The following is a 27465-nucleotide window of genomic DNA, read 5'->3' as shown; positions in this document are numbered from 1 at the left end:
TTAAGAGAGAATATCATTAATATTTTTCTTAATCTTAGCTACTTTGTAAATAAATTTTATTGTTCTTCTATTATGTTTTCACCTTATTATTCATTTTTTTTATATATCATTTATCATATTTATTATTTTTCTTTCTTTTTCTATATATTTTTTTTCTCCATCAACGCATTTTAAGTTGTAAATTAGTCATTTTTTTTAATGATACACTCCATTTCTCTCTTTTCCACCTACATATACGCCATTTATTTATTCTTTATCTTATCATAACTTTTGGAAATTCCTGACAAAATTCCAAAGACACCATTAGTTAACTATTAGTCTAATCCATCTCAATGTTGCAGAACATATCATGTTTATCCGCTTTTCCCTAAACTTGTTCAGTTACAGTGAAAAGGCGAAATAAAAAAATAAAGGTGATGACAGCTACGAATGAACCGATCGGAAAAAGGAAGAAGATAACGAAAATTGTACTTTTGGCCGACATGATATATAGCTAGCGAATTGAAACAAGTAAGGTTTTGTTCTTCTTTGGTGAGGGTGGAAAGAAAGAGAAAAATAGCGTTGGGATAAAAATGATATAGAAGAAGGTTGAATATTTATATATATAGTTTTGAGTTTTGATATGGATGGAAAAGAGGTAGGTAGCATGGAGAGTAAGTAAAATTATTCTTCCCGTGAGAGGTAGAAAAGTGAGATATAGGAGGTGAAGTTGAAGCATGGGTAAGTATATAAGATGCATGGGAGTGCATGAGTTATAGTATGAAGCCTGGAAACATGGAGGAGAAGATAGGATCAGAGGAAAAAGTAACGGAGTATCTGGCGGAGTACACATTGGAGGGAAAATGGGAGAAGGTGAAGGAAATGTACTACACAAGGCCAGAAGCTCACAGCGCAATAATCAACGAGGGCGTGGGCACTGCGCTCCACGTGGCAGTGGATTTGGACGAGGAGGGAGTGGTTCAAGAGCTGGTGAATGCGATCATCACGGTGCAGCTGCAGCAACACAGCGTGAGGATCAAGGCTCTGGAAGTGGGGAACGATCGCGGGGACACTCCTCTGCACGTTGCGGCGTCGAGGGGGTTCGCCAAGATATGCAATTGGATCATAGGAATGAACAATGAGAGGGTGTATTTGGCCAGTCGGAAAAACAAACACGGGGAGACCCCTCTCTTTCTTGCTGCTATCAACTGGAAGAAGCAGGCCTTTGCCTATCTCTCTCACGTTTCCACCCACACCGCACCCTTGCAAGATCTCGTCCGAGACAATGGCGATACCATTCTCCACTGTGCTATCAGGAGAGAATATTTCGGTATATATATATATATATATATTCATTTCCTGCTACTGCTACTGCTATTGATGCTACCTACATTTTCATTCATATCAAGTAACATATATTTTGCAGATTTGGCTGTCATCATAGTGCATTATTATGACTTCCTGAGTACTCATAAGAATAAAGAAGGATTCACTCCTCTCAAAGTGCTTGCCACTCGGCCCTCGGCTTTCAAAAGTGCTAGCAAGCTTTCATGGTGGAAGCGAATACTGTATCACTGTAAGTAATAATATGTAGTATATATACATAGTGTATAGATGTATCAATAGCTATAGGCAGGTAAAAACTAATTGTATCGATCTATCAAACCTCAAAGGTATACTTGTAGAACCACTGGATGCTGAAAAACAGATGAAGGCGAATTTGGCCAAGATGGAGAAGCAACCAAAATCGGATAAAGTGAATTATCCAAAGAACTATGCCACATTATGTGACTTCTTTACTGGATCGTCAAGTGTTGCTGCTCTATTTGGTACGTCAACGCCTGCTCATGCTATCCCCCCAGTCTTCTTTTTTTTATCACTTTATTCTTTTCTTTATTAATACTTAATATGCATGCATATTGCTTCTGCAAAAGGGACAACAATTCAACTTGACCGAAAGACCCTTTTTTCATACGCCAAACCTCCTTTTCATCCTCGGTATAAATTTCTTTTAACTAATTCAATACATCAACATAAAACCATTAATTTAGCTATACTAATAACAACAATTTAAATAATTCAGGATGACAAAAATAATCAACTCATATAAGATTTTTCAATTTATGATAATTTTTAGTTCGAAGATTAATTTTTGTGTAAACAAATATAATGAGACAAGATTTTACATCTTAAATTAGTTAAAAATAATTCAAAATTATACCTTAAAATAAAAAATAATTATTGTTTTAAATAGACAAAATTAACTCAAATTTAAAAGTTAATGGAGAAAAACAAATCTTTAATAAGATAAAAGATCAAAATAATTATTCACAATACAAAGATGTATTTTAAAATTTTTTTTTTTCATTTTTATCTTTACTATCTTACTAGAATCCTTTATATTTTGTATTAATAGAAAATCAAAATTGAATATTTCATAAATATAAGTGCTCCACAAATTATACTAGTGGTTGTAAGTTCTATCTTAAGACATGGAGGTTGACATAATACTCTTAGATTCAATTTTTGTTTGTATTAAAATAATGTTTAATTAGTAAAAATAGTGTCATCTGAATGTAAATTAATTCTTAATTGTTAATTTTGGAATACTACTGTAATCATATTCCTGAACCAAAAAAATTACTTACTCAAATTCAAATAAAAATATATCTAATCACCGGAATAAATCTAATGAGAGAGAGTTGAGATAGAGTCGCAAAAACTTATACTCGATTCACGTTGTCATGATTATAATATTCCCTTCTAATCAAACGAATAAAAGTATGTCATTTGATTCCTTTAAACTCATGCATTTCTCTTACTAGACACATAAGACTGTGCATAGACAAAGGTAGATGAGTTTGTGATAACTGATAAGGGCATGTAGTATGAAAAGATTAGTGATCTTGTTAGAAAAAAAAAGTGATGTAAAAAATATTTTAAAAAGTAAAAGTATACTTTTTTAAAAAATAAAAATTGGGTTGCCATCCTAGTTTCGCTATGCCTGCCCTTAGATCTCGTGGCTTGTAATTATATTATGATTGTTGTAGATTTTGAATTGTTGGGAGAATGTTGGAGAGGACAACAATTAGAGTAATGGATATTATTTTGAACTTGTAGTGTTTTTTTTTTTTTTTTCATGTTTTTTTAGGGACTAGTTTCTCAAAACTCAATCTATTTCTTTCACATCTTTGTTTTGGTCAGGCAAACTGCCCGTGGAAAAGAATCAGGTTGACACAGAAAACCCACCAATGAATAAACAGAGTAGATTTGCATTTGGAACTCGTCAGGTTGGATTTTTGCCACCAAATTATGAAACATTTCAACAATTTGTGAGGACTGCATATGTACATACTCTTGGCCTTTCAGGAGTGGGTATGTATTCTCCATGTCTCTTTATCTATTGCTAGCTACTTGAGAAATGTTGGTCTTTGACAAAATGGTTTAGTTAACACGATTGCTCCGATTTCATTGCACCTGCTTTATAAGAATTAAAGGAAGTAAAGAAAACAAAGAAGAGGCATCAATGGAGTGGTCAACTCTTGAGGGCACTAATGAAAAGACCTTATGCAGCATTCACCGGAAGTGGAGGTGTACCAACCGATATGGAAGTTGAAGCAGATATGTATAATGTTTATAGTCAATGGAAACAAGGTATGTAAATATGACGCAAAATGTATCTTCGTATTTATGTCAAAATTTTGTGATTTGTCTCGCTCTTTTATAATGTATAAAAACTTCGATATGCTTCTACCTATTTAATTTTTATGAAAAGAGAAGAGACACAACTTCAATAGTCATATTTCTCCTTTCTATATAACCTCAATTTTGTTTGTTATGTGTGCATGTTCAATGTATATGAAGAAGAGGAACATTCACCTCTTTCCTTGTTTGACAGGTGAAACCAGTGAATTGGGGTGGTTGGAAGAAGAAAGAGAACCAGAGGCGGATGATAATACACGAACCTTTACCCGAAGTGACACAATTAAGAATGAAACTGATCAAAATGGCAAGGAGACACCATTTTTAGTTGCTGCAAGAAATGGCATAGTTGAAATGGTGAATGAAATTTTACATCGAATTCCAAGTGTCATCCATAACACCAACTCAAAGAAAGAAAACGTGTTGCTTGTGGCAGTGGTGAGCAGACAACCTCTTGTTGTTGAGTGTTTGAGAATGAAAATGCAGTCAAAACCAGAAGTGTGGAATAACTTAATTCTAGCAGTAGATGAGGATGAGAACACCATGTTGCACTTAGCAGCATATGCTCCAGGTGGGGATAAGCCTTGGCAGATAGCTGGTTCTGCCTTGCAAATGATGTGGGATATTAAGTGGTTTCAGGTATCAATCCACAAACACATGTAATTAATTATCTTATTGTTTAACATAAAGTGTTGTTACATTTATACTAATGTTGATGCTATTATTTTACCTTGGAACAGTATATTAAAAGCCTTGTGCCACAACATTTTTTGTTTAGAAGCGACAAAGAGGCCAAAACCGCAGGGGAAATCTTCGAGGAAACACATAAAGAACTTATAAAGGAAAGTGGTGATTGGCTTAAGGATACATCTGAATCATGTTCTGTGGTGGCTGCACTAGTTGCTGGTGTTTCCTTTGCTACAGCTAGTAGTGTCCCTGGTGGAACTAACGAAGAAGGTAGGCCTAACTTAGAGGGCAAGCCTGCATTCGATGTATTTGCTATTGCTTCTCTTGTTGGACTTTGCTTCTCTGTCACTGGACTCATAATGTTCCTTACCATACTCACATCTCGAAAGCAAGCCAAAGATTTTCGCAGAGATTTGCCACTCAAACTTCTTCTTGGCTTGAGTTCTCTTTTCGTATCCATTGGTGCAATGTTTGTGTCTTTTTGCACTGGCCATTTTTTTCTGCTTAGTCACAGATACAAGATGGTCCTGTACCCCATTTATGCAGCCACTTGTTTTCCTGTGACTTTCTATGCTGTGGCACAATTTCCACTATACTTCGATCTTCTCACGGCCATTATAACTAAGGTGCCACGGGCAAGTGATAAAGGAGACAGGTTATAGAAGCATCTATCATATCATTGATTCAGTGTGGTATTGTATTCATGTAAATGTCATGCAAACCCTTTTTGGTTTGTCGATTTTCCTTTGTGTTAGGATTGTGTTTGAGTAGAAAGGTGTGAGCATGTTCTCGGGGTAAATATCAAAACAGCTAATGTGGTGTTCATTTATACACGTAATAATCATGTGCCGTGAGCTATTAAGATAAGAGATTATGAACTGTAGCCTCATTGTGTTGGCTAAAGTTTGCGATTAAGAAATTAAGTTTTTGGACTTTCTTGGTGTAATGTCTCGAATAATCTTGATTTCAACTTTAAAATTAATATTGTGCTGCCTACTTAATTTTTGTGTCGCGTTCACAATTCACATATCAAATTATGGCTGGGTTGGTCTGCAACAACAAGATTTTCTTGTTTAAGCAAGAATTTGTAAAATTGTATTCCATTTGTTAGACCATTAATTGCTACAAACAGTCTTTGGTCATCAGCAGCAACCAATTTGGAACCTCAGTTTTTATTTTCCAAAATAAGGAAATAAACAAAAAATACTAGAAATCAGCAAGACCCAACAAATATATGAGAGTAGAGGTGGAAAAACCATACTTATTATTAGTATGATTTCATTATTTATTAAAATGAAAGTAATCAAATCGTGAGTTCTAATATGAAATTGAATAATTAGAAAACAAATATTTGTTCCAAATGAATAAAATTACTGTAGGGTCCGCTAGTCCACCCGTTCCTCCACCATAGTATGATATTGTCCGCTTTGGGCCCAAGCCCGCACGGTTTTTGTTTTTGGGCTCCTTCCCAAAAGGCCTCATACTATGTGGAATGGTGGACACTTATAAACTAGCCAATGTTCCTTCATTTTACCGATGTGGGACTTGGGATGAATCCCAACAAACCTCCCCTTAGACCAAGGACCACATGTCTCGTGATCTCCTCCCCTCAAGCGATAATCCGTCACCATCTTGTACCGCCGTTAACTCTACGGGACACGCCGCCTGAACACCACAATATCAGGAAGACTTTCGACACAAGGCACCAAGTTCGAATCTCCATCGCGAGGCACAACACTGAGGGTCTTCCCGCATCAAACCCAGACGAACCGTTGGCTCTGATACCACTTGTAGGGCCCGCTAGTCCACCCGTTCCTCCACCATAGTATGATATTGTCCGCTTTGGGCCCAAGCCCGCACGGTTTTTGTTTTTGGGCTCCTTCCCAAAAGGCCTCATACTATGTGGAATGGTGGACACTTATAAACTAGCCAATGTTCCTTCATTTTACCGATGTGGGACTTGGGATGAATCCCAACAATTACTTGGGGGTAGGGGCAGTATACGATATAGGTATAGCTCCAGTTAAGGGGTGATGGAGTTGGGAACTTGGAAGAAATCTAAAATGAGTTCACTGTCTTCATGGCTTCAAATCTTGGCTCCTTTGGCTGGAACTTTAGTTTAGCATAGAGCCTCATGTAATCCTCAAACACAAATTTTGGGTATACTTGGTCATTCTCCTTTGCCTCTCTCTCCAACAATGCTGGTGCAGGGTAGATAACAGCATCACTAGCAGGGTTGTAGAATGAGGCTACGGACATTCTGGTCCCATCAGTTCGAGCAATCACACGATGCTCCACACTCTTGTATTTCCCATTGGTGATTACCTATAAGAATGTTGGATGAGAATTTTTATAACAACAAAAGAATAATTTAGTGAAAGAAAAACATACATACCTCAATTTGGTCACCAAGGTTAACAACAATGGAATGGCGCATTGGAGGTACATCGACCCATTGGTCATCTTTGAGAAGCTGAAGGCCACTGACCTTATCATCTTGCAAGAGAAGGATAATCCCACCTGCATCAGTATGAGCCCGAAGACCCTTGTTGAGAATTCCGTTGAAGTACTTTTATTTATAATTATAGATTAGGTTACTTCCCTCAACGGACTCAAACACGGCAAGTGTACCGGCCGTACAAGTAGTAAAAATATCGTATCCACAGGGATTAGAAGGTAAACTAAGCATTCATTGGCTACTTGTGACTTGAGAACAATCCCAATAAATATGAATGTGAATTTAAGAACAAAACTACTGGAATTGTTAAAACACAAATAAATGGATTAGAAATGAAATGGGGTGAGAAATGGCAAAATGGACACTTGAAGTTGTGGGGGTTTGATTTCACCAAAGAAACACTAGTGAATCCTATGTCTCTTGTTACATTCATTGTTCAGTCAACCATAAATTTACTCAGACCTAATTCCTTAGAGAAAGAGCCTAGGTGCAAAATATTGAATATCAATCCCTTGAGTACTCAATACCTCCACCCGCATTACCGGTTAGGGTTTTAAGACTACTAGTGGGTCAAGCCCTATCCCTAGGTACAATTCCCACTAGGCATATGTTCAAAACTAGTTTCAAGGATATTTCCCAATACTCAATGAAACCTTAAATCATGCAAAGGGTGATCAAGCCAAAGCAAGCATTAAGCATAGAATCATACACAACAAGGAATGAAACAAAACATATATATGATTAAACACAAAGGGATTACAATAGAGTTTGTTGGTTACATCAAAACCCCAATACAATGGATAGAACCTCTCAAAACAAAGAGGGGAAAACTAAAATAGAGATGGAAAAGGAAAGGAAGAACCGAAGGAATGATCCACCGTGGGAGGTTTCCGAAGCCTGAGAATCCCTCCTGCAGAGCTCCTGGAGGCGCCCCTGGGCGAATGGGGGAAAAGAACCCCGAAAATGGCTTTAAATACGAGCCTGGGAGATCAGATTAGGGTTCCGCGCCCGGCACACAATTCTTCGCGCCCGGCGCAAGTTCTTCCAGAGAAGTCAAGCACTCTCTGTCTCAGCACAAGCCCGGCGCAATTCCTTTTGCGCCCGGCTTAATGAGCCCGGCTTAATTCCTTTGCGCCCGGCTTAATGCGCCCGGCTTAATTCCTTTTGCGCCCGGCTTAATTCCTGGCAGAGATGAAATACTCTGTTTTTGTTACGCCCAGCGCAGATTATATTGAGCCCGGCGCAGAGCCTCTTCTCTGCTCCTTAGCTTCTTAGGTTTTCCACTCCTTTAACCCTTTTTTCCTCAATTCTCTACTTGAATACCTGCATATACAAAAGAAACCAAAATGAGAACAATTAAAATGCAATGATACAAAGAATGGAAGAATTTGATCATTAAATCTTGTATAAGTCTCATCCAAAAAGAGGTAAAATTGAGACTTAACAACTCCCCCAAACTTAGAACCTTGCTTGTCCTCAAGCAAAAGGTAATTAATCAAGCAGATAACAAGCAATGCATGTGTGTCAAATTCCTTATTCTTGGTTCACTTACAATTTCATTTCACAAGCATGAACCTTAAACGAATTTTCAGCCACAATTATTGCAATGGAACATGACAATGTGCAAACAAAAGTTTCAAAAGAGATCAAAGAACTGAGAAAAGCTAATGACTATCTATGAATGCATCCTCACTAGGAAAGTGTTTCTCTCATATGCACACTAGTGTATAGGGGTGAGTGTTTCTCTCATATCTACTACTCACGCCACAGGATTCAACTTTGCTCTTCGTTTCCAAATGAAACCAATGGTAATACACATGCAGGCACTTATCACAAGGGCTTTATTAGGGCAATTTAAGGTAATTAGGTCAAGCATAGCGGTTTCATGGTTTTTCAAGGAATAAGGGTGCTATAGCTTAAGAGAGTACTTGAAATTTCTTCAATAATTTCTTTCTCCATACCCCAATGTATCATTTTAGCACAGGCCCTCGACCAATTCCAGCCATTAGCCTTTATATGATGCATCTGTACACTTTTGCATCTTATTTCATTTTTTTTTTTTCCGACCACATACTTCTTCTTTCTCAAATTTCTTCATTCTTCAACTCCCCCAAACTTATTTGATGTCATCAATATACTCTCTTAACCAAAACAAAGGTTTATGGTTAATTTTTCAAAGTTGGGATAAGTGGAAGGTTGAGTGTTTAAGCTTAGGAAGATATGGGTCAAAAGAAAAATAAATATGGCTTTTTGGCTTAGATGGTTATCAAAATATAGAAATGCCTTGATCATGTAATTGCACTACACTAGCAAACCACCCGGGAAACTCAAGCAAAGTCTATCATGCAACATAAGTGTAGTTTCTCTCATCAGTATTTAGGCTCAGACCTCACTCGGTTGGCATCCACAGATTATCACACTCAACTCAGTCTATGATCAACATTGAAACCCGTATGCAACTAATCATGAACTAAAGCTCAAATATGACTTGAAAATGTCTAAAGTACACACACCATAAACATCAAGCAAACCTCAATCCAAAATTGATCACATACAAAACAAGTATTCAACAAGATTAAAACCATGCTCTAGCAGGATATTCAAAAAGATGTACCAACCAGAGTAATCCAAAAACAATTAAAATACTGAAAATAACAACAGAAAAATAAATTGCAAACAGAGGTGAACTAAGGTGAGCTTCATCTATTTCCATCAAATTTGGTCATCTTCCTCAGTAAGTGCTCAACCGCATCTGCATCAGCAGCTCCACTCCCCCACATTTAGAAGCCTGGTCCCCAGGCCAACCAGTATATGCCTGCAAGTCCTAGTAACCAGAAGTTGTGAAAGAGTATAATCATGAAGAACATGGTGAGCATAGTATACAATGATGACCATACAATTATATCAAAAATGAAGAACAACCTTAGACCAAAATTAACCACAAAGAAACATGCTTGAAAACAGAGAAATATAGGTTCAGGAGAGTGCTCGCGCCGGGCGCATCACAAACTCGCGCCAGGCGCCATATCAGTAAAAGGCCAACGAGGTTCAAATTCTGATACCGCGCCGGGCGCAGCACAAACTCGTGCCGGGCGTGGTACTCTGAAATGGTTACATTTTGCCTAAATTTGCTTTGAAGGGAGCCTTGTAACCAACCAGAACCAGAATTACCTCATATCTCACACTCCAAACAAAGTATAGCCTATATTTACTCATTTCAAACATGATTCACACACTTAACAAATAACACAAATAATACATAACACAAACAACATATAACACAAAACATATTTACATATAAACAAGCAAGTCACAAATAGCTATAAATACTCAATTTGCCATTCTAATCCCCGGCAACGGCGCCAAAAACTTGTTGAGAATTCCGTTGAAGTACTTTTATTTATAATTATAGATTAGGTTACTTCCCTCAACGGACTCAAACACGGCAAGTGTACCGGCCGTACAAGTAGTAAAAATATCGTATCCACAGGGATTAGAAGGTAAACTAAGCATTCATTGGCTACTTGTGACTTGAGAACAATCCCAATAAATATGAATGTGAATTTAAGAACAAAACTACTGGAATTGTTAAAACACAAATAAATGGATTAGAAATGAAATGGGGTGAGAAATGGCAAAATGGACACTTGAAGTTGTGGGGGTTTGATTTCACCAAAGAAACACTAGTGAATCCTATGTCTCTTGTTACATTCATTGTTCAGTCAACCATAAATTTACTCAGACCTAATTCCTTAGAGAAAGAGCCTAGGTGCAAAATATTGAATATCAATCCCTTGAGTACTCAATACCTCCACCCGCATTACCGGTTAGGGTTTTAAGACTACTAATGGGTCAAGCCCTATCCCTAGGTACAATTCCCACTAGGCATATGTTCAAAACTAGTTTCAAGGATATTTCCCAATACTCAATGAAACCTTAAATCATGCAAAGGGTGATCAAGCCAAAGCAAGCATTAAGCATAGAATCATACACAACAAGGAATGAAACAAAACATATATATGATTAAACACAAAGGGATTACAATAGAGTTTGTTGGTTACATCAAAACCCCAATACAATGGATAGAACCTCTCAAAACAAAGAGGGGAAAACTAAAATAGAGATGGAAAAGGAAAGGAAGAACCGAAGGAATGATCCACCGTGGGAGGTTTCCGAAGCCTGAGAATCCCTCCTGCAGAGCTCCTGGAGGCGCCCCTGGGCGAATGGGGGAAAAGAACCCCGAAAATGGCTTTAAATACGAGCCTGGGAGATCAGATTAGGGTTCCGCGCCCGGCACACAATTCTTCGCGCCCGGCGCAAGTTCTTCCAGAGAAGTCAAGCACTCTCTGTCTCAGCACAAGCCCGGCGCAATTCCTTTTGCGCCCGGCTTAATGAGCCCGGCTTAATTCCTTTGCGCCCGGCTTAATGCGCCCTGCTTAATTCCTTTTGCGCCCGGCTTAATTCCTGGCAGAGATGAAATACTCTGTTTTTGTTACGCCCAGCGCAGATTATATTGAGCCCGGCGCAGAGCCTCTTCTCTGCTCCTTAGCTTCTTAGGTTTTCCACTCCTTTAACCCTTTTTTCCTCAATTCTCTACTTGAATACCTGCATATACAAAAGAAACCAAAATGAGAACAATTAAAATGCAATGATACAAAGAATGGAAGAATTTGATCATTAAATCTTGTATAAGTCTCATCCAAAAAGAGGTAAAATTGAGACTTAACAACCCTTCACCAACTCTGGCTTTGGACACGGAGGGTAGTTTGCCACCTTTGTACCAAAATTTGGACCCCTTGATCCATAAAACGCCTTCTTCAAGTACCCTTTCTCTAATCCAATATTTTCACATTGTTGGGATTCATCCCAAGTCCCACATCGGTAAAATGAAGGAACATTGGCTAGTTTATAAGTGTCCACCATTCCACATAGTATGAGGCCTTTTGGGAAGGAGTCCAAAAATAAAACCGTGCGGGCTTGGGCCCAAAGCGGACAATATCATACTATGGTGGAGGAACGGGTAGACTAGCGGGCCCTACAAGTGGTATCAGAGCCAACGGTTCGTTTGGGTTTGATGCGGGAAGACCCTCAGTGTTGTGCCTCGCGATGGAGATTCGAACTTGGTGCCTTGTGTCGAAAGTCTTCCTGATATTGTGGTGTTCAGGCGGCGTGTCCTGTAGAGTTAACGGCGGTACAAGATGGTCACATGGTGACGGATTATCGCTTGAGGGGAGGAGATCACGAGACATGTGGTCCTTGGTCTGAGGGGAGGTTTGTTGGGATTCATCCCAAGTCCCACATCGGTAAAATGAAGGAACATTGGCTACTTTATAAGTGTCCACCATTCCACATAGTATGAGGCCTTTTGGGAAGGAGTCCAAAAACAAAACCGTGCGGGCTTGGGCCCAAAGCGGACAATATCATACTATGGTGGAGGAACGGGTGGACTAGCGGGCCCTACAAGTGGTATCAGAGCCAACGGTTCGTCTGGGTTTGATGCGGGAAGACCCTCAGTGTTGTGCCTCGCGATGGAGATTCGAACTTGGTGCCTTGTGTCGAAAGTCTTCCTGATATTGTGGTGTTCAGGCGGCGTGTCCCGTAGAGTTAACGGCGGTACAAGATGGTCACATGGTGACGGATTATCGCTTGAGGGGAGGAGATCACGAGACATGTGGTCCTTGGTCTGAGGGGAGGTTTGTTGGGATTCATCCCAAGTCCCACATCGGTAAAATGAAGGAACATTGGCTATTTTATAAGTGTCCACCATTCCACATAGTATGAGGCCTTTTGGGAAGGAGTCCAAAAACAAAACCGTGCAGGCTTGGGCCCAAAGCGGACAATATCATACTATGGTGGAGGAACGGGTGGACTAGCGGGCCCTACACACATAACAGGTCTAACAACTCTTCTGCAAGTTTCTCCAATTTCTGTGCAAATTCTCTCATTGCCTCCCTGCATCATTAACCCATCTAATTCAGACCATGTCATGTGTAGACATCAGACAATGGTATGTATCACATTATCAAATTTGTCACTCAATGCATACAATTAGATGCAGCTTTGCTTTGTTAATTACTTCTGCTGTTCTAAATCTTCATACATGCAATTAATAATATAATAATATATATGTCATGTATATGCAATTTTTAGAAAGTGGGTTTTTGGCCTCTGTAAAACTTATTAGGTAAGAACTGTTCTCCGTTCATTTACACCTCACTTATATATATACAATTATGACCATTTTACTGGTACATGTGAGATGATCTCCGACATTTGTCTCATAGTTGAGTTTATCTTACCGGTACTCTTGGCTGAGATCTGGGATTTGAGAGATGTTGGAGGTTGGGAGATGGCGCAAGAAGAAGGTACTCTCCCAATCCATGTCCTTTTGTTCAGCTTGGAAATCCTCTAACCCCTTACTTGCCACTGCCTCCTTGAACCTCTTCTCCATGCATTTCCTATAATGCTCTTTTGTTAACCTTTCCAACGTATCCAAAAGTTCATGGGGTATTCCATGATTCACCAACTACAATTTGGAAAGCAACATAATTAATTTAGTTAAAATAAACAACATGGAGAAGATTTTGAGTTGTAAACTTGCAAATACATAAACATATATCTGATAGAGTATGACAAAACTTAGTGAGTTAGTTTGTGGGTCAAAAAATCCCCAGTTCCGGCAAGCCTCTTCAATCTGCTCCAATGTGGCTTTCCTCTCTTCACCGTTGAGATTCTCCAAGTTGATCACGGGAAAGTTCTCCATCTCTCGCACTTTTTCTTTCTTTTGTTATGCAAATTGGAATGCTATGTGTGTGCCATTTATAGGAATGCATAGAGTTCAGTGAAGACAACGAGAAAAAAAAATTTTCCTCCTGAATCATGAAATGCATGCCACGTGATCATTTTGCTTTGTTGAATTTTCTACTTTGATTTCGTCTTCGGTGCATTTTCCCTTGAATTGTTCATAGTGTTTGAGCATCTGATTTCTTTGACAGTACCACAAAGCAAATAAAGTTCAAAAATCTTAACAACATTTATGCCATGATTATTAATTATTAATGAAATAGTGTAAAGTGCTTATTCGATATTTACCAAATGCTTATGTAACAATATATTTTTCATGGTATTATTATATTTGGTACCTACGAAATTTACCTCCATTTAACAATTTTTAGTAACTGGATGCCATTAATTAAAAATTATCACTGGACAATTATTTGTTTTGAAAATAATTATTTATACAAATGTTAAAAAAGGAATCAAGATTATATGATTATGTAAACTAGTTGTCTTTTTCTTTTGCTTTGGGCACTTGACCAAAGAAAGATAAATGATGGGATGGAGATTGCTGTTTTACGTGAAGCAAGTTTTTGAGAGCCGTGCGAAGGGAAGACATTGATTTTAGTCAGAATGTCATACTCATTGCGGTCTCTTGAGTCTTCAAATTTATCACACTTTCTTCTTAGCACAAAAAAATTGAATTAAGTCTCTTAAGTCCAACATGAAACTCGAATATTGTCTTTTAACTATGCGGAACAGGGGCCTGCGACTGAGACTGGTAAACATATTTTGGACGTTATTTTTGACTCGTGTGAAAATAAAGCAATCGACGATCAAATAATTTGACTACATAAGACGTTAGGAAAACAAAGTGAAAGAAGAAGAATATGCGGACCAAGAGAAATTATTATTTTATTTTAACATGTGTAGAACTGTTAGATAATAAGAATAAAATAAGATTAATGTGAGAGTTGAATAAGTAAAGACTAGATGTGAACTTAGTTTAAATTGTTCTGTTTACACCTTAAGGTTGATTTTATTTAATGACAAATTATGGTTATGAAAGGAATGGGTGTAAAAATGATAAACAAGAGTATTTTTATATAAAGGAGAGTTGTAGTTATTAAAAGATAAATGTGTTTTTAAGAGAAGTGAAAATTAAAAAATATATTTTTTTTTATTAATTATTGGTGAGATTGATGCACTTTATATTTTTAGGTTTAAATATGTTTTTAGTCCCTCAAATTTAAGACAAATTTGTTTTTGGTCCCTCAAATTTAAAATTATTTTTTTTAGTTCCTATAATTTTCAAAAATCTTGTTTTAGTCCCTTAGGTCACCAATAACATATTTGAAAGTGATTAATTAAGACATTTATGTAATACAACCGGATTTAATGTGATATTTTCATTAATAGGGACACGAATAGGTAGATTTTATACAATAATGTTTGATAAATTTCTTAATAAAATTTGAATATAAGGACTAAAATAATATTTTTTGAAATTACAAGGACTAAAAAAAAATTTTTAAATTTGAGGGACCAAAAACAAATTTACCCTAAATTTAAGGGACTAAAAACATATTTAAGCCATAATTTTATACTTGGTTAAAGTTATTTAAAAATTATTAAGGTTTGTTGAGTCAACTTGTATTATGTTTAGTTTGTAAATCTTAAGGTTTTAGATCTATAACAATAATTAATTTTTAATCTTATTTTTTACTATTTAAGAATTTAAAGATAAAACACTTCAAAAAATTATGTATACCAAAATAGAAAGTTACTTTTTTATATATAGATATAGATTATAGATATATTATTATATATTTTATAAATTAATTACTAATGTTTAATTTAAACATGTTAATATTATATATATAATATTATATATATACATCCATATTTTAGCATATATAAACATGTTTATTATATATAATTAAAATTTATAATAAATCATATAATAATACTATGTTTGAATACTTAAAAATTATTTAAATAAATATTTTAATATATATATAAATTATATTTTATATTTATGATAAATAATTTATTATAAAAAATATTTTTTAGTGATAATTTATTTTAAAATGTTAAAATTTAATTTATAATTAATTATTATAAATAAAAGTTAAATTAAATAAAAAGTTAAAAAAATATCTACAAACCTTCTTATTAAAGGAAAATTCTTAAAAAAAATTCTTCGCATGTTCTTTAATTAAAATACTAGCATGAGCATACCAAAAGCAATTGAACCCTTTCAATATTTAATTAAATAGATATATCGAATTTCTTCGCTTAGGTATTATAACCTTGTTTTCATCCACTGTGATGATCACAATCTTATTCTCCTCCACCTATGACGCTCGCAACAACTTGCTCTTCATGTTCTTTGCAATGCTTCAATATTTATAGGAGAGGGCTCATTCTAATTATAATTAATTATGATAATTAAAATTAATTAATTTTAAAATATTTAATTATTAAAATTAATTAAAACTATAATAATGATGTTATTATATCTCATTAAAATTAATATTAGTTAAATTTTAAAAAAATAATTATTATAAATTAATTAATTTTTTGAAATATTTTAAAATATATAATATTTTGAACTCAAATTTCTGATTAAGAATCAAAATTCTCTCCCCTTACCTTACGTAAAGCATGAGAGAGTAAAGAATGAATAGGTTAAGTGTTTTACATGAATCTTTAAGAGGATCCTCGAAGACCTTCATGAATATGGGTTGTTTTAACACTTTGTTGATGTGAGATGGAGATCGATTTGAGGAAAAAAAAAGTTTTTTTATGAAGAAGGAAAACAATGGTGTGGTTGATGGTGTGTCATGTCTCCTCTTCGTGTTTTCTTTTTTTAAAAAATAATTACTCTATTTTTTTTACCCGTAAAAACAATAGTTATTCTTTTTTGATTTTATCTCCAACTAATTACTTGTTACATTCCTTTCCAAAAGTTTCTAATGAAAATCAGTGTAACTTGGTTTCTTTTTATTTATTTTTATTTTTATTATTACTACTATAGTTTGTACAATCAGAAATTTTTTATAATCTTTTGGAATTCATTTAATATTTTTATTTGTGCTTTATAAGTTAAAGCAATTAAATAAATATTTAAAGAGTTTTAAAAATTATTAATTTTTTGTTAAATATAAAATCATATTCTAAGCATAATTTTATATTTAAATTATAATTTTAATATTCTTATACATTTAAATTATTTTTAACTTGTGTTTCTTTGTGCAAAATAACTTATATTTTGTGTCTTAATAAAACTATTTCAATTTTTCATTTTTAGATAATATTTAAAAATTTAATTTAAATAAAATTTCTAAAAATTCTAAATTTTACTATCTAAATTTTATCACAAATTAAATTCAAGTAATAAATAATATATGTATATAAATTAGAGGGTGTCATAGTATATGTTCTTTGAAATGATAAGTAGTCCGAGTGATTTGGAAGGAAGATCTTAAGATTAAAATAATAATGAAGATCTGAGTTCAAATCCTCCCTATATATATATATATATATATATATATATATATATATATTTATTTATTTATTTATTTCTTGAAAAACTTGAATTGAGATAAATTTATTTATGAAAAGTTTTGAATTTATATTTAAAATATTTAATGATTAGCGGACGCATATGATTAAAATATTTTGTATTGTGGTGATTAAACGTGGAAATCGTTTGCATGACAGAAATAGTGATAAGTGATAAGGAATAGTTCTTAAATTGCAGGAGTGAGAAGCTTAAATAGAACAAAAGGATAGCAAAGCCTGCTTTTACACTTTTTCATCTGTTACGAAATAGATAAATAACACTGCGCACGTAAAGAACTAAAGAATCACATACACTCCTATATATAGATACATATATGTGTTGTGCCCAAAGAGTGGGTATCCTCCAAAGTCCCACATTGGAGAGTCTTGAAGGGAGGAATGTTGTGCCCAAAGTGTGTGGGTATCCTCCAAAGTCCCACATTGGTAGTTTTGAAGGGAGGAATGTTGTGCCCAAAGTGTGAGGGTATCCTCCAAAGTCCCACATCGGATAGTTTGTGTTGTGCCAAAGTGTGTGGGTATCTTTCAAAGTCCCACATTGGGTAGTTTGAAGAAGGGTAGTGGTAGATTACTACTATAAATAAAGGGTGAGGGTTTGTGTTTAATCACCACAACAACATAGGTTCCAATGGGTGTATTGGGGACTTGGGTAGTTGTGTGCAAGTGTAAGGTTTCCAAGTTTTTCCAGAAAACTTGTGTGAGAGGTTTTGCAATTTTGTCCTTGTAAAAATTGTTAGTAAAAATTTGATTGTGGATGTAGGCAAGAAGTGCTGAACCACGTTAATTCTTGAGTTTGTTTTCTTTAATTTGTTTCTCTTGTTGTGTGTGCTTCCGCTGTTGCAGTTTTTAGTGTACCGAGGAGGTCATATGGAGGTGGGTTTCCAAGTTTAGCCAGAAAACTTGTGGGAAGGGGTTTTCAAGTTTTACCCATAAAACTTGTGAAGAGAAAGAGGGTTTCCAAGTTTCGCCGGAAAACTTGTGGGAAGGGGTTTTCAAGTTTTACCCATAAAACTTATGAAGAGAAAGTGGGTTTCCAAGTTTCGCCAGAAAAACATGTGAAGGAGGGTTTCCAAGCTTTGCCAGAAAACTTGTGAATGATGATGGGTTAATGTGAGACTTTGGATGAAGGGAGGAATGTTGTGCCCAAAGAGTGGGTATCCTCCAAAGTCCCACATTGGAGAGTCTTGAAGGGAGGAATGTTGTGCCCAAAGTGTGTGGGTATCCTCCAAAGTCCCACATTGGGTAGTTTTGAAGGGAGGAATGTTGTGCCCAAAGTGTGAGGGTATCCTCCAAAGTCCCACATCGGATAGTTTGTGTTGTGCCAAAGTGTGTGGGTATCTTTCAAAGTCCCACATTGGGTAGTTTGAAGAAGGGTAGTGGTAGATTACTACTATAAATAAAGGGTGAGGGTTTGTGTTTAATCACCACAACAACATAGGTTCCAATGGGTGTATTGGGGACTTGGGTAGTTGTGTGCAAGTGTAAGGTTTCCAAGTTTTTCCAGAAAACTTGTGTGAGAGGTTTTGCAATTTTGTCCTTGTAAAAATTGTTAGTAAAAATTTGTTTGTGGATGTAGGCAAGAAGTGCTGAACCACGTTAATTCTTGAGTTTGTTTTCTTTAATTTGTTTCTCTTGTTGTGTGTGCTTCCGCTGTTGCAGTTTTTATTTTCCCTCTGGGAATTCATTTAATATTTTTATTTGTGCTTTATAAGTTAAAGCAATTAAATAAATATTTAAAGAGTTTTAAAAATTATTAATTTTTTGTTAAATATAAAATCATATTCTAAGCATAATTTTATATTTAAATTATAATTTTAATATTCTTATACATTTAAATTATTTTTAACTTGTGTTTCTTTGTGCAAAATAACTTATATTTTGTGTCTTAATAAAACTATTTCAATTTTTCATTTTTAGATAATATTTAAAAATTTAATTTAAATAAAATTTCTAAAAATTCTAAATTTTACTATCTAAATTTTATCACAAATTAAATTCAAGTAATAAATAATATATGTATATAAATTAGAGGGTGTCATAGTATATGTTCTTTGAAATGATAAGTAGTCCGAGTGATTTGGAAGGAAGATCATAAGATTAAAATAATAATGAAGATCTGAGTTCAAATCCTCCCTATATATATATATATATATATATATATATATATATATATATATATTTATTTATTTATTTCTTGAAAAACTTGAATTGAGATAAATTTATTTATGAAAAGTTTTGAATTTATATTTAAAATATTTAATGATTAGCGGACGCATATGATTAAAATATTTTGTATTATGGTGATTAAACGTGGAAATCGTTTGCATGACAGAAATAGTGATAAGTGATAAGGAATAGTTCTTAAATTGCAGGAGTGAGAAGCTTAAATAGAACAAAAGGATAGCAAAGCCTGCTTTTACACTTTTTCATCTGTTACGAAATAGATAAATAACACTGCGCACGTAAAGAACTAAAGAATCACATACACTCCTATATATAGATACATATATGGATGTCTCATGAAACATCCAACATCAACCGTCTGCTTCAGCCTTCAGGTCAGTTCAATGCTTTTTATTTCTTTTCAATCTACATTTCTCCAACTAATATACCATTATTTTTATTCTATATATCTACTATTCAAATAAAAATACACAAGTTAACATTTACATTTAATATATTATCAATGCAGTCTTTGATTGAGCATGAGCATTGTAAACCCATATGAATGAATGTTGTAAATCTCTCAATACTAATACTATGTTGATAAACGAACTCAAATCTTGAGTAACCTAGCATGTGATGAAACTTTCACATCCATTAAAGAAGTCTGAGGCTGGCTACACAATTTTTTACAAAAAATGTGACGAGTTTCTAATATAATACACAATATTCAAAATACTTTATTGATATTGATTATTTCCATCTATTAAAAATGTACTTCTTTTTCTTTTTATCTCTTTCTCCTTCTAGGTGTCAAATAAATTTGTGATATTAATAAATCAATTTCTAATATAAAAATGATTTTCATAATAAAATCGGATAACAAAATGTTATACTTTATTTGATTTTGGAGGTAAATTAATTTTGAGATGTTTTAACAAAAATAAGAGATAGATATAATTATCCAATAGAAATTATTTCCAACGGAGATATATACTTACACAAATTGTTTGATTATTTTATGCTTAGAACATAATTTTGCACATGCATGAGGTGTTTAGAAGAAAGTAAAGTAATTGATATAATTTTTTAGATGTATAAGTAATTGATATAATTGATGACATATGTAAAAAGAAGAGAGATAAAGACAAATTAAAAGTGTTAATGAGGTGTTTTCTTTATTTGAGTGTACAAATAAACATCACTTTTTTCAATTTTTGAATTGTGCAAAAACCTTTTAAGCTAGTAGTGGTTACAATGTTGCACAAGAATGATTAATTTTTAATTCAATAAACTAAAACATACTCATAATAGAATACAAAATGTGCTTAAATATTTGTTTGAGTCATTTTGATGCATTACTTTTTTTTTTCTTCTATATTTTATCATAACTCTACATGAATCTCATCTTACATTAAAATATTTTTATTTGTTGTTATATATATGTTATAAAACCTGAACTTTTTTTTGGATCAAATAATAAAATTTAGAATATGCATGATTATTCTAGAAAAAAGATATATGGGTGGATCATCAAGTAAAGAGCTTTCAACTGAAAATGAAGAGGAGGAAGAAGAGGAAGAACTTAAATGGTTCGGCATTACTCCAAAGCAAGCGTTGGATATGGAGTGAGCTATTTTGATGCATTATTATTTTTTTTTTATATTTACATTTTAAGCAACTCTTATTTTAAATATCATAACTCTACATGAATCTCACCTTACATTAAAATATTTTTATTCGTTGTTATATATAAAACCTAAACTTTTTTTTTGGATCAAATAATAAAATTTAGAATATGATTATTCTAGAAAAAAGATGGGTGCCGAAGATGAAGAAGAGGACACTACTAGAAAAATATTATTTTCCTGCAAATTTTCTTAAAAAAAATATTTCTAGAAATTTTTTGCGAATTTTTCTGTAAAAAAATATTCGCAGAAATTTTTTGCGAAATTTCCTGCAAAAAATATTCGCAGAAATTTTTTGCAAAAAATAATTGACAGATATTTCTTACAAATTTTGCTACATTTTTAATAATCATAGAAATTTTTTTCATGGTAAAAATTTGCAAAAAATATTGTAAAAATTTATTTTGTTTCTTGCAGATTTTCTTGCAAAAATAAATTCGCAAGTAATATTTACTAAATGGTAGAAAAAATTTGCAGGTAACTTTTCCTGCGGATTTTCTTGCAAATTTTAATCCGCAAGAAAAATAAAAAATATTTAAATTTATAAGTTTAATATTTTAAAAAAACTTCAAGTCCCATATTGATTGAAAATAAAACAATTAAAGAGTATATAAGTTGGGACAACACTTACCTTACAAGTTGATTTGTATGGTTGAGTGTTAAGCTTATAATCTACAATCTTAGAATTTAAAAGATTATGTATCACATGTTGGAGGCATAGAAATTGGAAACAAATATTTCTATGAATTCATTATGAGCATTTAAAAGCTAAAGAATTATTGATAGAATTTATAGTAATTTCTTTAATTTTTTTTGTAAGAAATATTCCTGTAGAATTTCTTGCGAAAAAATTCGCAAGAAATTTTCCTATGAATTTTTTTTGCAGGAAACTTTCCTGCAAATTTTTTTTTGTAAGAAATTTTGTAGGAAAATTTCCTGCGAATTTTAAAATTCAAAAAAATATATTATCCACGAAGGTATTACTTGCAGATAAAATTTTATAAAAACATTTATAGAAACAACGTTTCTTGCGAATTTTTATAAAAAATTTACAAGAAAAAATGCATGTAATAAAATAAATTTTAATAGTGAGAAGAGTACGAATTTAAATGGTTGGGCATCGATGCAAGGCAAGCATTGGATGTGAAGTGAGCCAGTTTGATGCATTATTTATTTTCTTTCTATATTTTACAATTCAAGTAGCTCTTCTTTTAAATATCACAACTTTATATCAATCTCACATTTTTTCTTTAGATGCATCTTTTTTGTTGCTATACATAAGTTACAGAGTCTTGACTTTTTTGACCAAATAATAAAATTTTTGAATCATGATTATTCTAGAAAAACGATTAGTAGATGAACACAAAGCTTCGACTAAGGAAGAGGAAGAAATTAAACTTCTTATCATTATGTAAAAGAAGTATTATTGAATTATTGAGTGAAGTAAATAGATCTCTATTTTATATATATATATATATAGAGAAAAAGAAAGAAAAAAAAAATGGACATGCTTTAATACACAAAAGAGAAAAATAAATATAAAATAAATGTTACATAGTGAGTGAAATAATTAAAGAAAATATAATAGTAAAGATAATAAAAAAAAAGAAATTACATAATCAATTTTAAAATATGATAAACATTTTATGTCTTTACATATTTATTTAAAAATAAAAATAACAAAAAATTACTTAAAAAATAATACAAATTTTAATTATATATAATAAATATGGATGTGCATTACTCATACTAAAATAAAGCGACAATAAATAATATTCAATTAGTGATAAGATTAATTATTTTATAAACACAACACATTTTTATTATTTAAATTTATTTTTTACTCTATAATATTAGTAATAATAGTCCGTGTGAGTAGATTTTTACTTACATTTTTATTAAAGATTCAGATTGATTAATATATTAATATATTAATATTTTAGACTTTATAATGTGTAACCATGTTTATTATATATAATATAATCAAAATTTATAATAAATAATATATAAAATATTATATTTAAGATAAATATATAAAAATATTTTTAAACACATAAATTATATTTTAGATTTATTATAAATAATTTTTATTATAAAAATAATTTTTATTTATTGATAATATATTTTAAAATATTAATATTTAATAAATAAATAGTTATGATAAATAAAAATTAAAATAAAAAAAAAACAAGTTATAAAAATGCCAACAAATCCTCTCGTTAAAAAAAATCTTTAAAAAAATTCTCAAATAAAATAAAGACTCGTATTTAATATATAAGAGTTGATGTATTAATTTAAATTATTTTAAAATTAATAAATTCTATTTTTTTTACAGAAATCGATAAATTCTTTTAACTCCTCGTTAAATTCAATTTCTCAATTAATTGCGTATGGCCTCTACCAATTTTTTTTTAATGTATGAAAATTAATATATAATGCATAAATAAATTAATCATATATTGTTACAATTATATAATGGATAAGTTAATTGAAGAAATATATGATTAAAAAGTTATACAATATTATAATTATATTTTATCTATAAATACTAAGAGTTTAATTTTTAATGTAATTTCTGTATAATTTTTTGTATTGTCAAATATTTAAATTTTTTCCTAAATATAAATTTGAAAATAATTATTATAAAAATCAACAATTATATTATACATTGTAATATGCAACTAGATGATAATATACAATTATTTTTATGATAATATACAATTCTATTATGCACAGTAATAATTATTTTTATCTTTCCAAATGCTTTATTAATTAATACTTATAACTTCCATCTATTTATCCTATAACATCATCTATGTAAATATAATCTATTATACGCGTATTTCGTTTTATTTTATCTCTTCCTCCTTCCATGTGTCAAATAATTTTGTAACGTTCATGGATCATTTTCTAATATAAAAATGTTTCTTATAATAATATCGGACAACAAAAGGTTACACTTTCTTTGATTTTGTGGGTAAAGTTTGAGATGTGTAAAAAAAAGTAGATAAAAATATTATATAATGCAAAACATTTCATACGCAGATATATACTTGCTCAAGTATTTTTTGATCCCGGCCTGTATGAAAAAAATCTTTCGGATACATGTCACATGGAAAAATAAAAATGCTCAAGTAGTTGCTTATTGAGTCAATTTTATGCATTACTTTTTTTTTTCTTCTACAGGTTACAATTTAATTTCACAATTCTATATGAATCTCGTCTTACATGACTATTTTATTTTGCTATATGTGTTGTAAAGTCTGAACTTTTTTATGACCAAACCTGAATTAAAATTTTAGGGCTGAATTAAAGGAAGGCTTAAAGCCAGAGGACACAATTATTGGTGAGATCCGTGTGTCATCACATGACAAAAAGGATAATATTGATTTGCTTGCAGAAATGGATCACATGGCGAAGGGAGGTGTATTGAGTAATTCACAAGATTCACATTTCTCCGATTTAACGCAAGCTAGAACCCCTGTATTGAGAAACACCATGCTACATGTGGCGGCTCGTATTGGCAACAATGAAGTTGTGGATTTGGTCGTTAAAAAAGCCCCTGAGCTTTTGTTCTTGAGTAACAAAAACGAAGACACTGCCCTACATGTTGCTGCAAGGGCTGGTCGTACCTTAACCATTCAAAAGCTTTTGGAAGCTTATTCTGATTTTCAAAGACCCGAGATAGCTGACCAGTGGTTACAATTTAAAAAAAGAAATAATGCACAAGGTTTAAAAGATTTGATCAGGTTGGAGAATAATCAAGGGAACACTATGTTACACGAGGCCATGATGTGTAGCAAGTGCAAAGGGCCCAACATTTTCCAAGTTCTTGAGTCATACAGAGGAGAATCAGTGTCCGAGTCTTGTTATGAGTTTGCGTTAACTAAAACAAACAAGGCAAATCAATCAGTGTTGTATTTGGCAGTTGAGACAGGTCATAAGGATACCGTTATCCAAATCTTGAATAAGTGCCACAAGGATGTGATGCCACAAGGAATATCACCCTTTATGGCGATAATCATGAAACGTGATAAAGGTAATTGATTGCATCTTTAGTTTATTAATTCATTAATCATAGTATAAATAAGAATCCAAAGATATAATTGGTAATTAATATTATGTACGTGACAGATATGCTTGAGACCATACTGACCAAAAAGCAAGAATGGATACATTTGCCGGACGAAAATGAAAGGGTTGCTCTTCATTACGCTGTATTTACAGGTTTCCTTGACGGTGTTGTTTATTTAATTAAGCAGTGTAAGTCATGCACGAATCGAAAGGACAAGCATGAATTCTTACCCCTTCATCTAGCAGCACATGGAGGAAACGTGCAAGTACTTGAGGAGTTGTTAAAATACTGTTCAGATCCCACTGAGATGCTCGACAAAAATGGCCGTAACATTCTTCATATTGCAGCAAAAAGTGGAAAGTATGAGGTGGTGCAATACATCCTTAAAACTCGAGCTAATATAGGGATGATAAATCAAAAGGATGTGGAAGGAAATACACCTTTGCATTTGGCCTCCAAATGGTGGCATCCCAGAATTGTCTATGATCTCACATGGAATGAGAGAGTGAATCTTCGTGCCGTTAACCAACACAAGCAAACAGCTCTCGACATAGTAAATGAAGGTTATCAAGTTTATCAATCGCAGGAAAAAAAAAATCCATCCATTCGACAGGCAAGTATATATATATACATTGTAAATGCACTTCAGGGAATTCATTTTCACTTCTAATCTTGTTAAGTTAATCAACCCAACACCCTCTCTTATTCAACAATAATGAGATAACATGCCTACATATTATTTTTGTTGTTTTTTGTAGTCATACATAACACAATGTTAGCACAAGAAAAGAGTAGCCCGTCTTCCTTAGCTATGACCTTCACTCACCTATATACTGTATCTTAATTCAACTAATTATGAGCATTTTTATAACATTAGGAGAATTTTAAAAACTTTTCTAATAACATAAATAATGCAAAAATTAAGGTATAAATAAATGATTTGAATGAGATACTGCATACTCTTCTCTTACATAATACACTATTGTAATCAAGTTATTAATTCAAATGGTATTATTCAATTTCTTAAATAAATTTTCAAATTTGAATTTTTTATTTTAAAAAAAATATAATTGGAGGAGACATCACTAAAAGTGATTAGTTAAATTTTTTAATAAAATCAGTATGTAATAATAACATGGATATAAAAAAACATTTCACTATTAATTGGTTTCTTTTTTTTCTTCTTTTTTATATATTGATTGTCTGGATTATATAACACAAAGATATATATATATACCATACGCAGCGACTCACATATATTGCATTGAAATCTGCTGGTGCCAAGAGAAATTCTAGGAAAGAACTCCCTGGAAGTGACTCCGATACAAAAGTTGAAAATGGTAAATATGTAAGTAAATCCGAGACAAAGGGTAAAGATGGAGTTTCTGAGGCAAAAATAATAGTAAATTGTGGTTCGGAGACGGATCCGTATAAAGACAGAGTGGAGACACTGCAAGTGGTTTCAACACTAATAGTTACGGCTTCAGTGGCAGCATGTTTAGCAGTGCCTGGTGAAGCTGATGGTGCAGCTCATAACATAAATCATACCATGTTCCACTTTTTTATTTTCAGCATCACAATATCTTTGTTTAGTTCCATTAGTGCTACCGTCATCCTGGTTTGGACACGACTAGGAGTACTTGATGTTAGGTCCAGAGTAGGCTTAATAGTTACTCACAGCTAAAATAAGAGATGAGTAAAAAAGAGACAAGGGAGAAAATAACCACAGTAAAAATATTATTTACTGAAAGGGAGGAAATTACAACACTTCTCTCTCTATAACTTACTCCTTTCTATTAGGAGACTACTACTACCGAGAACAGATCTCAAGGTGTATAAGAGAGGAAGAGAGAAGAGAAGAAGATTTGGGATGAAAATTATGGTTTTCAGCTTCCCTATTTATAGGAAAGTCCCAATGGCATTTTCGTAATTTCTCCTAAACTTTTAATATTATTTTATTATTATGTGGGACCCGCTTCTAATATAAAATTAGAAAACCACCGAAAGGTGGTGGCAGCTGTACGCAGCTGTACCTAACATTTCTCCCACTTGAAGATTATGATTAAGTTAATCATATCTTCACACCATTTCTTCTTTATTGATACTTCATGTTGCTTATGTTTCCAATAGGCCAAATAAGGATCGACACCATGTAAACTTGTCAGTGTTGACAGGCTTTGTCATTACGTCTGCTATGTTGTCTTTTGTATGGATCTTCTGCATATCCACTTTTCCTTCTTCTACTACTTCACGAACAAAGTGATATTGAATTCCTATGTGCTTTGTCCTGGAATGAAAGGCTGGATTCCTTGCAATGTGCAAGGCACTCTGACTGTCACAATACACAGTAA

The 27465-nt window shown here is 32.9% G+C and overlaps 3 protein-coding genes across 5 annotated transcripts; 2 read left to right on the top strand and 1 right to left on the bottom strand.

Annotated features, from left to right (window-relative positions):
- The first annotated feature begins 403 nt into the window (after positions 1-403).
- On the top strand, positions 404-5300 carry LOC109795180 (uncharacterized). The gene is made up of 7 exons (XM_020354611.3): positions 404-1309; positions 1406-1555; positions 1653-1808; positions 3184-3354; positions 3469-3633; positions 3878-4320; positions 4422-5300. The coding sequence occupies exons 1-7, from the start codon at positions 748-750 to the stop codon at positions 5028-5030; spliced, it is 2256 nt and encodes a 751-aa protein (XP_020210200.1). The 5' UTR covers positions 404-747; the 3' UTR covers positions 5031-5300.
- Positions 5301-5472: 172 nt separating this feature from the next.
- LOC109817071 (1-aminocyclopropane-1-carboxylate oxidase 4) lies at positions 5473-13790 on the bottom strand. 2 transcript variants are annotated; one of them, XM_083063147.1, is made up of 6 exons: positions 13466-13783; positions 13126-13352; positions 12716-12778; positions 11561-11678; positions 6764-6916; positions 5473-6693 (listed from the first exon to the last, which is right to left on the bottom strand). In XM_083063147.1, the coding sequence occupies exons 2-6, from the start codon at positions 13275-13277 to the stop codon at positions 6427-6429; spliced, it is 753 nt and encodes a 250-aa protein (XP_082919273.1). In that variant the 5' UTR covers positions 13278-13352; positions 13466-13783; the 3' UTR covers positions 5473-6426. The 2 variants fall into 2 exon arrangements, with proteins under 2 accessions (XP_082919273.1, XP_082919272.1); XM_083063146.1 differs by having other exon boundaries at positions 5474-6693; positions 13434-13790.
- A 5714-nt stretch (positions 13791-19504) lies between these two features.
- Positions 19505-26798, top strand: LOC109810384 (protein ACCELERATED CELL DEATH 6). 2 transcript variants are annotated; one of them, XM_083063253.1, is made up of 5 exons: positions 19505-19746; positions 20862-20979; positions 24440-25078; positions 25174-25727; positions 26361-26798. In XM_083063253.1, the coding sequence occupies exons 1-5, from the start codon at positions 19708-19710 to the stop codon at positions 26796-26798; spliced, it is 1788 nt and encodes a 595-aa protein (XP_082919379.1). In that variant the 5' UTR covers positions 19505-19707. The 2 variants fall into 2 exon arrangements, with proteins under 2 accessions (XP_082919379.1, XP_082919378.1); XM_083063252.1 differs by having other exon boundaries at positions 19509-19746; positions 24342-25078.
- The last annotated feature ends 667 nt before the right edge of the window (positions 26799-27465 follow it).

The sequence above is a fragment of the Cajanus cajan genome, chromosome 9, assembly GCF_000230855.2.
Source record: "Cajanus cajan strain Asha chromosome 9, NIPB_CcT2T_4, whole genome shotgun sequence".
NCBI classification, from domain to species: Eukaryota; Viridiplantae; Streptophyta; class Magnoliopsida; order Fabales; family Fabaceae; genus Cajanus; species Cajanus cajan.
Note: the sequence above shows the minus strand (reverse complement) of the source record. Positions and strands in the feature narration are given on the sequence as shown.